Source organism: Eleginops maclovinus, chromosome 10 (genome assembly GCF_036324505.1).
Source record: "Eleginops maclovinus isolate JMC-PN-2008 ecotype Puerto Natales chromosome 10, JC_Emac_rtc_rv5, whole genome shotgun sequence".
NCBI classification, from domain to species: domain Eukaryota; kingdom Metazoa; phylum Chordata; class Actinopteri; order Perciformes; family Eleginopidae; genus Eleginops; species Eleginops maclovinus.
The window spans coordinates 9,040,164-9,055,277 of record NC_086358.1 but is presented as its reverse complement, the minus strand read 5'-3'; the positions used below and the strand labels follow the sequence as shown (position 1 = coordinate 9,055,277).

Here is a 15,114-nt window from a genome sequence, read left to right as displayed (position 1 = left end):
AGCTCCTCTTTTCTCCAGCAGGTTTGATTGACAGCACCCCTTGCCCACTTTTCCCTGTGTGTGTGTGTGTGTGTGTGTGTGTGTGTGTGTGTGTGTGTGTGTGTGTGTGTGTGTGTGTGTGTGTGTGTGTGTGTGTGTGTGTGTGTGTGTGTGTTTGCGCACATGTGTGTGTATCTTGGCATCAACCTGTGTCTTTGAGAAGTGTAATTGCATCATTTGTTCTTTCTTCTTTAGGCCATAAGAGCATGTGTATGCATTCTTACACACATGTTTTTTCCTAAGAAGTGTGTGTGTGTGTGTGTGTGTGTGTGTGTGTGTGTGTGTGTGTGTGTGTGTGTGTGTGTGTGTGTGTGTGTGTGTGTGTGTGTGTGTGTGCGTGTGTGTGTGAATGCTACTTAGAAGAAACAGAGCTACAAAACCAATCCAAAGGTTGCAAAAGTTCTCTCACACTGATTCATCTGAAGGGTAAAGTCACATGTACACACACACACACACACACACACACACACACACACACACACACACACACACACACACACACACACACACACACACACACACACACACACACACACACACAGGGGTTGTGTGTTGACTTAAGAGTTAATGAATGGATGATTGAGGGCTGCAGGGGTTGGGGAGAGCAGTGCCGTGGAAACAACCCCTCTTTCCCAGGAAGGGAGTATAGAACAAGAGTTAGGGACAAAGAGAGGGAGAGAAAATGAGTGTCTCAGAGACAGAATGAAATTCAGATTGTGTGTGCACAGAGCCGAGGGGGCTGTGGGGCGAACTACTTGAAGCAGAAGTATTCCAAGCGCCAATAAAGCAAGTAGCATGTACTTGACAAGGACTCAAAGGGGAAGAGAGAGGGAGAGAAGCAGCTGTTGGAGGAGGAGAGTGAGACAAAGAAGGAGCGGGGGGCTGTCCTTACTTGCTCTTCAGTGTGAGGACTTTATGTGGGAGGAGGCACAGGGAAAGCAGAGAAAAGAAGGGGACAAGGAAGGGAAAGAGCAAGCAGGGAGTAAGCAGTATGTTTGGTGTGTAAGGAGGTAAATATAGATCTGGAAGTGTTTTGCATAGCTGCAGGAAGTCTCTTGTTCTGCCTCCTCTCCTTCCCTCCTGTGCTGCACAACTTGGTGTGGGACCATGCAGCAGGGGTGGACTTTTCCCTGGGTCTCTGCTCTCCTTGTGGGGTTGATGGGGCTCCTGGTGTGTGGCTCAGAGTTCCAGCATCACCGCTATGAGGACCTTGTGCGAGCCCTTTTTGCAGTGCAGAGCGAATGCCCCTACATCACTCGCATTTACAGCATCGGGCGCAGCGTAGAGGGGCGCCACCTCTACGTGCTGGAGTTCAGTGATAACCCAGGCATCCATGAAGCAAGTGAGTAACTCCTCATTCACTGTTTGACAGCCCAGTGAGGATGAACATGTTGCAATTTAGTTAAATGAAGAATTTAATAATATAAATCTGCATGTCAAGACTAAAACACTTGCAGACTATCATGACTAACAGACACACAGCAAATTAAACCTTTTTAAAGTATTAAATCTGAATAAAATGTGAAATTTGCTTCCATGAGTTAAGTTTTCTCTATGACAGTAAGGTCAAACTGATGTCAAATGACACTAAACAGCATGTGAAGCAGATAAACAAACAAAAAAGCTGTTTAGAGGTACAGGGAATGGAGTTATGATGATGCTTTCGGATTTCTAATGCTCTGTTGGCTGCCCATTTGTTTTGCGGTTCTTGAGTGAGTGAGAAAATAGCTGGCAGGATTCAGAGCAGTCTGTGGGGGATCGTTCCCCCCCCCCCCCCCCCCCCCCAATAGATGAAACCCCATTTGGCTCCCTGAAGCTGAATTTTATGTGGACTAATACTAAAGAAGAGTAAGATGGGTTTTCCCAATTTGGCTTCTTTGATAAACATATGTTGTTGTAATCAGTGGAGAACTCAAAGTTAAAGATAAAAGGGGAAAGTGAAAGAAGCGAGTGAACATCTGGGATTCATTTCATTTCTTGCCATCCAACCACTGACAAACTGTGGGGTGTTTTTCAAAGCTGGGCAGATGACACACAAGTTGACTTTGACTCAACAAGACTTTAACCCTGAACCCGCTCTTGCAAAACTTTGCTTATTTTTCCCCCCTCTCCTCACCACTGTATCAGCTCTCCAGGTATTTATTTTGCATATCGGCAAAATCATTACCAGGCCAAAGGGTCACACTCAAGTGACTTTGAAGTTTTTTCCATCCTTGCATTTTTAATGTTCTTTGAGACAGAGAAACAACCTGACAACTGCAGGGAATGTTTTTTGGCTGCAACTGAGATTGCATTTTGCACACGTAGGGGCTTCCTTCAGTAGAATAGAAGGATGTGCGCCTGTGCTGTTGCGAGATGACCAAGGGTGAAAAACAGGAACCGTGCACTTTGTGGAGGGGAGTGACCTGAGGTCTTGTCTGGGTCAACCCCCTTGCACCCTTAAGGAAGTTCATGTCTTTCACATACTGCTCTGTGTGTGTGTGTGTGTGTGTGTGTGTGTGTGTGTGTGTGTGTGTGTGTGTGTGTGTGTGTGTGTGTGTGTGTGTGTGTGTGTGTGTGTGTGTGTGTGTGTGTGTGTGTGTGTGTGTGTGTGTGTGTGTGTGTGTGTGTGTGTGTGTGTGTGTGTGTGTGTGTGTGTTTGTGTGTGTTTCAAACCTGCATGCTAGAGCCAACCCTGTTTTCTGAACCTAAGGCCAGTTGGCCGCACGTTAAAGAAAAGGAGGTGAATTGCAGTGCTCAAGCTGCCATTTGGGTGCCTGAAGCAATTAGTGAAGGGTGTTCATACATTTGGAAGTAACTGCCCCACAAACACCCCACCCCCAAAAAACCTACTTCTTCGCATGACCAACTGAACTGCGAAATGCAATAATGCAGTGTTAAGTAGCAAGCTTTTAGTGTAGGCTCATATAGTATGGGGATAATACAGCATTATTTTAGCCTTAAGCTAAGTGCTCAGCAGTAGCTCTGTCTAGTGTCTGTCTCCGGGGGTCCTTGGTTCTATCAACGCTGCAGCCGTGATTAATGAAGGGACCCCTGAGAGGAGGGAACCATATACAGAGAGGGGGGGGGGGCTGTTTGGATAGGTGGCTCACACAATCAATGGCAGATAGGAATGCCAGTTCTTATCCAAATAATCCAATCAGATGCAATCAGACTTCACACCCAAGAGCTCACCTTTGTCAGAATCTCAAGAACTCCCGTATCGAGACATCTTGATAGTAAAGACAAGACAAAAAAGTTGTGTAGAGAAGTCAGATTAATTGACTAAAGTGAGGCAGTATTGTTTCAGACTGAAGACTACAAGTTTGAAAATGAAATAAATATCTTGTGGTGTGAAGTTAAAAAAATGAAGGACCCAGCAGGCCTCTAAAGCCCTCAAATGATCTCTGTTGCAGCCAGTGGTATTTGCCTTACACACAAGAATCTCTGACAAAACTTTTGGTGGTTGAGTTACAGTGTCTGTAACGTTGGCGCCAGATTTTGACAAGAAAAACTGTTGCGTAATATAATAAAGGGGGATATTCAATCTGCCATTATCCTCTAAATGCAATTTATGACTAGAGTGGCTGCTGTGACCGAAGACCAAAGTATACATGAGGTTGTGTTGTGATCATTTCAAATTTAAATCCTGTAACATATAAAATACAATTATTAATTAAATCATGAAAAACCAGTCTACTGTACTTTCATGCATATGTGTGTTCGTACTTATATGCATGCTCAGGCAGTCATCGGTAATGTCATGCTTGACAGCTCTGTGAGGCTTTTTGACCTAATGTCCCCCCTCCATCTCTCCACTTCCTCCCCAGTGGAGCCGGAGTTCAAGTACGTGGGCAACATGCACGGCAACGAAGTGCTCGGCCGTGAACTGCTCATTAAGTTCTCCCAGTTTCTGTGCGAGGAGTATCGGGCCGGAAACCAGCGAATAATGAGGCTGATTCATGACACGCGCATCCACATCCTGCCCTCTATGAACCCCGATGGCTACGAGGTGGCTGCCAGACAGGTAATGTACACCCTCACTTACATGTGAGCTCCAGGCATCCACATGATAAAGAAAACAAGGAAAAGCCCCCGACTGGGACACATTTGGCAGTTTTTCTCTAACAATCATTTGCCAGTTGCAGAGACATTTTCCACATTTTTTCCAATTGATTGTGTTCTTGCCAGTGGAAACATGAGAAATGTTTAAAGTCCCTCAGGAGAATGTAACACCCGCCAGTTAAATCACAGCACAACCACATATCTGACTCCAGCAGATAAAATATAAGGTATGTGGGTGTGTTAATATCAAGTGAACACAAGCAACCAGGAGCCAACACTGTGTTAAATATTCCAATGCTTGCAAATGTCTGTAATAATCCCATCCATCAGCTTCCTGAGAGAGCCCATATCTTTCTACAGGGGGAGTAATTATAAAGGCCGTGACACAACGGACACACATGCATCCCCCCTTTAACACTCACCCACATACACCGTCTCAGTATCTCTCTGAGACTAATTATACGTCCGTCTCTTTGCCACTCAGACAAGAAGCTTACAAAGCACTATCATTTGTCGCATCAACAGATGTTTGGACGCAGCAGGACACAGCCATAAAGGGTTGTTTTATTTCCCAACTGATTTATTTACTTGCCCATGGCATCAAATAAATGCAAGAGTCCAAGCAGTTAAATATAAAGATCAGTATGTTCTATTTTTTTTTACAACAGGTCACAAAGTGCATGGAAATACTGTGCAAATCCAACAAAAGCCCTTTTATTTTGGAACAAATCAATTGCTCCAGATGTCAAAAGAATAAAGCTAGACTATCTTTCTTCGTAGTCAGTGAAGATAACGTGATGAAATGTGCTATTTTAAGTCAGAGTGCAGATCTATTGTAGAACTGCAAATGTCAAGTGCAGTCGTATGCTAATTCACACAAAACTAAAAGTATAGTTTTAGGCTGATTAGGATGTAATTTGTTTAAACCAAAGAAGTTAGGAAGTTGACTTTATATCTTGGCTCTATACTAGAGGAAACATGAATATCTGTACAAAATGTCACACCAGTCCATCCAATAGAGATTGACACATTTCACTCAAAAGCACAAATGTCAACCTAATGAGATTATAACGATCCTTCAGTTTTGTGTCTGCCTGTCAAGGATCTTTTAGTCATATTCTTTAGTTTGCGTAACCTTAACAGCCCATGACGTTTTTCGGGAAGGATTTGAGTTTTGATTTCTTAGAAACAAGAACATCATTGTGTTTTAAGGTTAGGGTTAGTGCTATTTATAAAGAGAAACCTTGGAAAATAATCTGTTGTTGTTGCACAGAAGATTTCCTGTGCACTTTTTGGGATACATACGCAATCACATTTTCCTTTGCTGCTTCCAAGAAATATTGATAAAAAACAACATTTTAAAACCCCAAAAATGCAAAGAGCTCATAACTCAATCGCTCTCCTGAGAAAAAGAAACAAGGTAACCCAACTGAGGCGGCTGTTTGAGAAACATGATATTTTGTCTGTGGGTCAGCAGGGTCCAGAGTTCAACGGCTACCTGGTGGGTCGAGGAAACGCCAGAGAATACGATCTGAACCGGAACTTTCCAGACCTGAATGCACTCATGTACTACTACGAGAAGACCAACGGGCGAAACCACCACCTGCCCCTGCCGGACAACTGGGAGCAACAGGTCAGTGCCTCCGGATAAACGCACAGGAAACAACCATTTATCTACAAGACTCTGTGCTAATGTGTGCAAATACATGTAGGATGTGCTTGTGTGGGAGGAAAAGGGAGATGGATTGGTGCTTTTCTCATGCTTGTGTTAGTGTGTGTTCAGTGTTTGAATATGGATTTGAGAAATGAGCAAATGTAACATAGCTGAGTTTTCTTGGCTTTACCCATAAATGGATTCATGAGACTTGTGCTGGATCAGACTGCGCTGCCAATTGAGCTTTTACTAAATAATAAAGAAACAGTACATAAACCCAAATGGTAAGCACACACAGAGAATAGCTTAGGCTGTCTGTTTCATGTGTATGTTTGGTGCGCTTGTATAGTCTGACCCAGTGGGCGCGTTTGCTTGTCTTACTGTAAGACCTATATCTCCTCATGTAAACTGTGATTTTTTTTCTCCTCTGGGTCAGAAAGAGGCCGCTCTCCTTTGTCTTTGCAATATGAAAGGGGGTAAAATGATAGCTTTACTCGTTTATGTTCAGATGGTAAAGTGGAACAAAAGCATGACAGAAAATATACTTCAAATCCAAACTTTCAAACTTTATTTTTCACACCATAGGAGATGAATTCCAAGCTCAAAATACGCTTTGACACTTTAAAAGGATAACATTAGAATACAGTTCACCAAAAGGTTCTTCTAATCATGAGATCACCTGATAAGATGTACGTATGGGTGTATATTTTTGTCCTTTCGTTACCACCATGACAATATGAAGTGAACTACAGTGTGGTCTCAAAGTGTAACTGTTATCTGCTACCTTAAGATTCTACATGAGTCAAAAGTGTGTGATTTCCCTCAAAATCATCAACTAATGACTAATAAGCATTGTATAATAAACACTTTTACCACTGTGTACCACTTTTCCAGTGAATGAACATTCGATAAAGTGCTAGTGGATATTTTTGAAGACTATTGAAAGGCATTAATGAATCACCTTGTTCCTTAAAGTATGTGTACATTGGCAGGAACTCTATCAGTTCTCCGCACACTCAGGTATATACAGGAAATAACAAGTCCTATCCATTTATTTGGAATGCTTATAAAAAGCAGACAACATTTACTGGGAGGATAAACTGTGTCATTTATATATAAATAAATAAGTGGATCAAATGAATTTATGACTTACAGGAAAGGTTGCAGTAAAGACAAAATGCTCTTCTGTTTTTCACTATGCTGTGCACATTATTTCAGATCACTGCTATGTACAATGTAGAAAGAAACTATTGCTCAAAGTCATTTTAAGGAATAAGGTCAGGTCCTTGGGGGTGTCTTGTCTGCAGACATCTTATCTTGAACAGACACTCACAGAGCTGCTTGGTTTTAAGGTTAATTTCCTTGACATTTTCCGCTCTGAAATGGCCTTCTCTTAGCTCCCTCCCACTGGGTGTTTTTAGGCCGAGATAATATGATGTGTCTGAAAATAGAAAATAAAATCACTCCATTTAAATAAAGTTCAATTTCCCCCCTGCATATATACATACATATAATGTGATGCTATATAATTTTACCTCGAGGTATTTATATCTTTCACATATAATGCAATATTAACAACTCATGATTCTTTTTGAAAAGTGTCACTTTTAGTTGGGTTTAAATCAATATAGTCATTTCCCCAAGAAAGGGATAGCCATTGATTGCATTATTTTCCCTTTTTTCCTATGTATACTAGTTCCAGGGCTGCAAATGTGTTTTGAAAACTAAAGCGTTGGTCATCCCAGTCGCGAGCTGGCTGTCCACCCACATGACTGCCTCCTGAAAGGCAAACACAAAAGAGTAACTGTGACACTGTTACAGATACTTCATTCATGCTGCTCGGGATTACATCCTCACAAGCTGCATGAAGCCACTGGCCCCTGCGCTGGCCTGCAGGCTCCGCTATGATACATTTTAATTAGCCTACTGATGATATATGCAGAGGAATGTGATGAATAAGAACGAATAAGCTTTCTTTCCCACATAATGCAAATGTTGACAAGGCAAATGTAAAACAAAACATATTTTTGGGACAGCAGACTCATCGAAAATGATCTGCCATAGCTATCCCTCATACAGTGTGCAATCTAACAATGTACGGTAATGACCCAGAATCTTGTATGTATTTGTACATACAAGATTACATACAGTATTTGAGTTTGTTATGATTATCAGTGTCCTTCATATGTAACCCGACACCATGGCGACAGCTCTGACTTCAAGCATGCTGAGAGTATGTAAAGATCGTCAGACAATAAACACCTGCCAGTTTCACTTCAAGGCCAGTTAGTCTCCACCTGATAGTTCTTCAGCTCAACCAAACTGTGTTTATCATCCCACATACTTTATTCAAGGAGAAGCATTTCTCTTTGTCTCCATGCATGATACATGGCTGGAAGAGTGTGAGGATAGTTAGCACCGAGAGAGAAATTAAATGGCAGCCTGAAATGGAATTTAAAGCTTCAAGATGTCTGTTGCATTGGATGAGAGATACCACAGATTATTGTTTTAGAATAGTTGGCATTTTGAAGATTTGCCATAGAAGTAAATGTCCTGTTTCCATCCTTGCAGCTTTAATCTTGCATCATCTTGAAAACTCATCTCTTTCCGTGAATTCCAGACTGAAAAACAAAAAAAAGTTAGGCCTGCTTGACAAATATAATTCATGCATACTTTTCCAGTCTACATAAAAATGAGTTAACATTATTTGGAGTTTGAGGGATAAATGGGACTTCAGGTAAAGCTGAAAAATCACTTAATAGGGTTTAGCAAGTCTGACGACACCTTGAAGAATTAACCACGACTACTTCCTGGTTGCTTGAAAATGAAAAGGGATGTTGAGGACATATTTGCATATGGTAAGCAGAGAAAACCAAAAGGGCACTTGGAGAGAGCAAACCAAGGTCGTTTCCTTAAGAGAAACATATTTGTATATCCTCCCCTGCTTCAAAATGTAATGTGTTCTTCATTAGCCTCTGCCACACTTTTCCACTGAGTTTCATCAGAGGGTTTTAGGTAATCCTTCTGATGGACGGACAAGCAAACCAAACTGTACAATTACCTCCTTGGCTAAGGTAACTACGGTTTGTCCTTAAGCAGCCGAGCAGAGAGGCCAGTGTTTCTGAGTGAAAAGAAAACCAGATGTCTTGGGTCCTCATGTTGTTTATGAGAAGTCTGGGATGAATTTAATGTGTGTGATAATATCATTCACAAGACAATATACAGAAGGTCGGTTAGGCCATAGGAAGACATTTATGGACTCAATTTGGACCTTAATTCCAAATTGAACCTGTAGTGAGTAATTAAGTAAACAGTGACATGCAATAAGATGGAATACATAATATGTCTTTGTGTGTGTATATTATTGTGTACAAATGTCATCTTCTCTATCCTATCACATCCTACATCAGCCCTAAATGCTTTCTCATCCTCCACAGGTTGAACCAGAGACACTGGCGGTCATAAAATGGATGCAAAACTACAACTTTATCCTGTCAGCCAACCTCCATGGAGGAGCCGTGGTAGCCAATTACCCCTTCGACAAGTCGAGAGACCCCCGCATTCGAGGGAGGACCACGTACGCGGCCACCGCGGACGACAAACTCTTCAGAAAGGTGTGCAGCAGATGATTACCAGATGTTACATCTGATCTCATCACTATCTGTTTGTGTTTATGTTTGTGTGATTGTGAAAACATGTGGATAAATGGGCATATGTGCATTTGTGTGTGATGACAGTTGGCGAGGACCTACTCGTACGCTCACAGCTGGATGCACAAGGGTTGGAACTGTGGGGACTTTTTCGATGAGGGGATCACTAACGGCGCCAGCTGGTACTCTCTGTCCAAAGGTAAGAAAATCTGTCTTTTAAGCCGCAAAAAACAGATGAAAAGGACATTACACATTTAAAAAAACCCACTGGAAAATGAGAAGCTTGTAACTATTATCAAGATACCCTGCCTGGTTTGTATCAAGCATTACACAGCCACCAGTGAAGGCAGGTTAAGACTACCCTTATTATTTGTGCAAATTCCGATGTGTTGGAGAGCGTCCATTATCATTCGCTTTCCAAAGAAAGACGAGGCCACCTGCATGAATGATGTCAGGTGCTGGCATAGGCTTCAGCATGATTGACATGCCTTGAGTGGCTGGCAAGGCAAGCTTCGACGGTGTCGTCATGAACTCTCTGACTTTTTCCAGGCCTCCGTGCTCCCCTCTAGCTTTTAAACTCTTCACCTTCTGCACACCGACAGCTGCACCTCCACTGACCACCTCGAATTTAGCTGCTCGTGTTTGTAAATGACAGATGCCAACAACAACTTAGGGACTGTAGGAAAATGAGTTGGTGAATGAAGGGTAGTCTTTTGAAAGAGGGGTAGTCTTATTGTTTTTGGAAGAACATGGGCCTTTTAATTTATTACATCCCAGATTTAGTTTTTGTTTCAGCCGCACAGAGCTGTTACCTGTGTACAGCTCATTTTGTCACTGACAGAGGTAAAAACGTTTAAGTTGGTCAAGAAAAGAGAAAATGAATAATAATTGGGGTGTTTAATCACAATCTTCTATATTTGCCATACAGTAATTGTACATAATTAGAAATAAGGTAGATCCATTGTCTCTATTACTTATTGATTAACATATTCAAAACAACACACTGTCTTACACAATTTATGCAACTTGATATAAGTGATCGAGAAAAAACATGTACACTTAAAACAAAATTAAACGTTGTATTATTTTTGAAATATTGAGCATGTTGTCAAGGGAATGACAATTTTTTTAGCTGCCCTTCCAACTTCAGTAACTGCTACAGCCTGTCTGGATCAAATTCCAAATCTATCACTGGAAACATCTTACCATCATCCTTTGAACATACCTTTAGCCAATAGACTTTGGATCTACAAACTCAGAGACAGAGACAGACATCCAGCACCAGACACTTTTTAACCAGACACTTTAACTACGCTGCTATGGACAATCATTTTCCCTAGTGTACATCATTTTACTTTAATATATTAATCTTCGTTCGTTCATAAGTGACCTTATTTTTGTATATATTGACTTACGTGTCTTTATATTTTGTTGTTGTTGTTATACGTTTCAGACATTTAAACTTTTATTCCTTGGTATTGTGAGAAACAGCATTTCGGTCTCCCTTTTTGTATCTCAAACACAGAAGATTAACAATAAAGTTGACTTTGGCTTTGAGTAGACAATAGTCTGATGGAGAAATAGGCGCTCCCATCAGTCACCCAACTGGTGCCACATAAACAGATGCCTTTCTACACATACAGTAATTGCTTTTTTAATAACCTAATTTTGAATTTTACTATGCCAATACGTACATTAGTCTTGTGTCATTCAGTTTGTCCTGTCAGCAGATGTACTGACCTCCAATTGTTCCTAAACAATAAAAACTGTGAATATTTGAGGTTTCTTTATATATTCTTGCCTAGTATGAAAGTAGCCATGGTGCCCAGTGGATATGTTATTAGGGTTTGGTTCAACACAAGATTCTTTACTAGCTTTGGCCACCTACTGGCCATTAAGTGTTAAACAGCAAGCGCTCAGGCACTGGCGGCACATTAAAGTCTTCATCCTCCCCCATTAGCTTTATGAAAAATGTTTTTGTCATAGAATATGTGGAAGCTACAGTACACCAAGTACATCAAACTGTCTGGGCATGTATTACATTTCAGTTCAATTAATCTGTAACTGCAACAATAACTAGACAGAAGTCTTTGATCTGTAAATCCTGGTCTGGACTGGTCGGGATTATTCCTTGGAATGTGAATCTGTTGAACTCTTCGGTTGAGTCATGCAAGCTTTCGAATTGGATGAAAACGCCCACAGTCATATTTAACACAAGCATGGTATGTTTATTTTACCAACTCCTTGTGCTCCAAGTGTTAGGTCATGGGCTATGAGATTTGAACTTCACCTTTTACGATCCTGGCCTCATAAGATTTATAGCCTCTATGAAAAGTTATGATGTATCGCAAATCCAGATATTTTCTGTCGTCAGGTTTAAAATGCATCAATCTAAAGTGTTTAGGATTTATCAAAAGCGGTCTTGGAAAATGCATTTGACTACATGATAAATGCAGTAAAAGCTTTCAGTGTCTCCATGCCAGAAAAAATTTTAACTGTAGTTTTAAGAAGGACCTAAATGATAAATCACTGCATTCAAGGTCGATATAAAACACTCGATAAGCCGTATATCCTCTGGTGGAATCTAAAGTAAATCGGCTGTTTCTGTTTCAGGCATGCAGGACTTCAACTACCTGTACAGCAACTGTTTTGAGATCACACTGGAGCTGAGCTGTGATAAGTTCCCGCCAGCATCTGCACTGCCCAGAGAATGGCTGGGCAACCGGGAAGCACTGGTTTCCTACCTCGAACAGGTTAGCGCACGCACACACACACACACACACACACACACACACACACACACACACACACACACACACACACACACACACACACACACACACACACACACACACACACACACACACACACACACACACACACACACACACACACACACACACACACACACTCTCTCTCTCTCTCTCTCCCTATTTGGCAAGTGGTTTGATTAATTTGGTGCACACAAATACACAGACCAAGATTAATGAGTCCAGTTCCCTGACTTCCTGTAAATATTGACTGGGATTTCCTATACTAAGTAACCTGAAATGACCTGAAATTGAGCTTATTACAAGTAAATTGACTTTCCTCCATTAAGCATGAAAAGGGGCCTTGGTTGGAAGACTAAATATATCTTGAGTCCTAGGATAAGAAACAGTTATGCATTGCCACTAAGAGTTTTAGGGCACAGAAATGCATTCACTTTTGCAGGTTTGATTAAACAAACCAAAGTGAAAGGTCCTGCAAAAGCGAGTTTTAAAAACTTGCATCAGAAATGTATTTGAATTACAGTCACTGCAGCACTTTAACGCAAAGCTCTAAGATATGTGTCTTATATTTTGGGTGGCAAAAGTTCGAGCCAAAGCGACATGATTGAACAAGAGAGTACATTCAGATAATCGTGAAACTAAATAGAAAAGGACTTTGTTGTTTTTTGCAGGTGCATCATGGGATAAAAGGCATGGTGTATGATGAAAACAATAACCCTCTTGGCAACGCTGAGATCTCAGTGGCTGGCGTCAACCACGATGTGACCACCGGTGAGAAGGGGCTGCAGGGGTGTCAGTTAATTGTGATTTTCAACTGCAGGGTTTAAGATGTATGTGAGTGTGGGGGAATGTGTGGCTAGTGATGGGAACAGGTAATAGTGCAGTCCATCCTCCCACTGGCATGGTACAAGACGTCCTCTGGTGGCCAATGGTGGGAATGCACTTTAAAAACAATGCTGTATTTACCTTAACCTGACTACTTTTCTCAAGGTAAGCTCTGAAATACTGGTTTACTGAATCTGTAATAATAAATACAGTGGCTTAACCTTAGGCAATTATACCCGCAAAGTGGGTACTTTTGATGTTAGACTTTAAAGACACCTTTTAGCTTTGCTGAACAGCACTAGTGTGGCCACAAGGGACAATAACAGGATACTAAGACATGCTTATTCCTGTGTAACAGTATCATAAAACAAAGAGGAGGCATCAAATCACTTTTTATTATTTGGATTGAATCAGAAAAAGTTGGAATTTCTCATCCTTTTTTATTATTTGCATTCCTACAGGAGTGGATGGCGACTATTTCAGACTTCTGTTACCAGGCACCTACACTGTGACAGCATCGGCCCCAGGTTACGTCCCCTCCACCAGCACTGTCACAGTGGGACCAGCTGAAGCCATACAGGTATTTTTCCATGTGCACGAACAGGGCATCTGTGGGTGCATGAGACAAGAATATAACAGCTGATTCACAACTAATTTACCATTTTACAAACTGTTTTTCCATTTTTCCCCTCACAGCTTCATTTTTACTTGAAAACGGCACCAAAACAAAACCTGAAAGTAAAGCCTCACAACGGCAAGAAGAACCACTCATCTCCCAAGGCCCCATTAAAGCTCGGCCCCAGATGAAACAAGGACAATATCACACAAACATATATACACACATGCTGAAAATCTCAAACAAAATACACACACATACACACTATGAAAATCATACGTGACCATTATATATGTATGTCATTTTAACTTTGTAGTCCTATGATTATGTATTTCAAACCTTTGTGTTTTTGTTTGTTGTTTGTGTCTGTACTAAGGAATGTTGCAAACCTGGTGTATTTATGTAACAGTGTTGACTTGTATGAACACAGCTATCTTGTATTTGTAAAGGACTTTTGGGATTTTGATTACTATAATTTGATGAAAAGGGAAAATAAAGTATTAAATGTTTTTGCCGACATCATTCACCATATACTGTATGTAGTGTGCATTCCTGTTTTAATTTGCAGTAATAGTGTTCTTTAAGGCACTTGAATCACCTTTCCATGCTCACTATATTAACAAAAGTGCCAAAATAATATATAACTTTATTCAATCTACCCTAAAACGATCATAAAAGCTCAAGGAAGTCTGCATTTTTTCAAGAAAACGTAGACGGAGAAATGACTAATGAAGAAAGAAGAAGTGCAGAGGATGAAAATATCATTAAATAGCACCAAGTTGTTCCACCCTGGATAATTGCAGCAGATTCAGTTACACAGTTAGAGTTTATGTTTAACTGACTATTACTTTGTTATTGTCATATGGAAAACTGAACTTGGAACTATGATGTGATGGTAATTGAAAACAAACATGTCTGACATTAACATCGCTCTCACGGTGTCATTCAGTGGTAGGTTTCAGATATCCTCTGGTCCTGGGAAATTTCGCATGACTCCCTGGAAAAAAACAAAAGTTTTTCCAGCTAACATTTGAGCCTGCATTTAAAAAAGGTACACCAATAGATGTCACTGTTGTACCAGGAAGGATGGTAACATGGCTGTCGCTGTTCTTTGGAAATATTGGATTTCAGCTATCTCAAAAATAACAGTTGTGATTTTATTCAACCAGGGAAATCAACAATTATCAACGCCAATTCTAGATGCAGCCCTACTCTTCAGCTGATTAATAACCTCCCATGGTTTTACATGCAGAATCCTATAATACAAAATACACACTAACAGAATGCACAAGGAGACCAGCTGTAAATATTTTTGGATTGTTTTTGTAAAAATATAGCAATTTATTCCCATTACATTACATTTCCGTAATTACTACTTCAGCTGTCTGCACAGATAAAGTTATATTGAAAGTATGACATATAAAAAGTCAACCATCCAAGAAAAGAGCTTGTTGTGCACTAAACTATCAAATGATGAAAATGCAAACCAGAGTTTCACTTTTATTTTTCATGTTT

The 15,114-nt window shown here is 40.7% G+C and overlaps 1 protein-coding gene across 2 annotated transcripts; it reads left to right on the top strand.

Annotated features, from left to right (window-relative positions):
• The first annotated feature begins 889 nt into the window (after nt 1-889).
• Nucleotides 890-14,108, top strand: cpn1 (carboxypeptidase N, polypeptide 1). Of its 2 annotated transcripts, none has more exons than XM_063893641.1 (9): nt 890-1,381; nt 3,849-4,045; nt 5,558-5,716; nt 9,175-9,351; nt 9,475-9,586; nt 12,001-12,140; nt 12,830-12,929; nt 13,445-13,563; nt 13,680-14,108. In XM_063893641.1, exons 1-9 carry the CDS (start codon nt 1,147-1,149, stop codon nt 13,788-13,790), a joined length of 1,350 nt encoding a protein of 449 aa, XP_063749711.1. In that variant the 5' UTR covers nt 890-1,146; the 3' UTR covers nt 13,791-14,108. The 2 variants fall into 2 exon arrangements, with proteins under 2 accessions (XP_063749711.1, XP_063749712.1); XM_063893642.1 differs by having other exon boundaries at nt 901-1,381; nt 5,561-5,716.
• The last annotated feature ends 1,006 nt before the right edge of the window (nt 14,109-15,114 follow it).

What these genes read in the sequence shown, in the direction of transcription:
- cpn1 (XM_063893641.1), top strand. Translation starts at nt 1,147, where the DNA reads ATGCAGCAGGGGTGGACTTTTCCCTGGGTCTCTGCTCTCCTTGTGGGG. An exon ending in CCCAGGCATCCATGAAGCAA is followed by an intron (nt 1,382 to 3,848) that starts GTGAGTAACTCC and finishes CTTCCTCCCCAG; the next exon opens with TGGAGCCGGAGTTCAAGTAC. An exon ending in CAACCACGATGTGACCACCG is followed by an intron (nt 12,930 to 13,444) that starts GTGAGAAGGGGC and finishes GCATTCCTACAG; the next exon opens with GAGTGGATGGCGACTATTTC.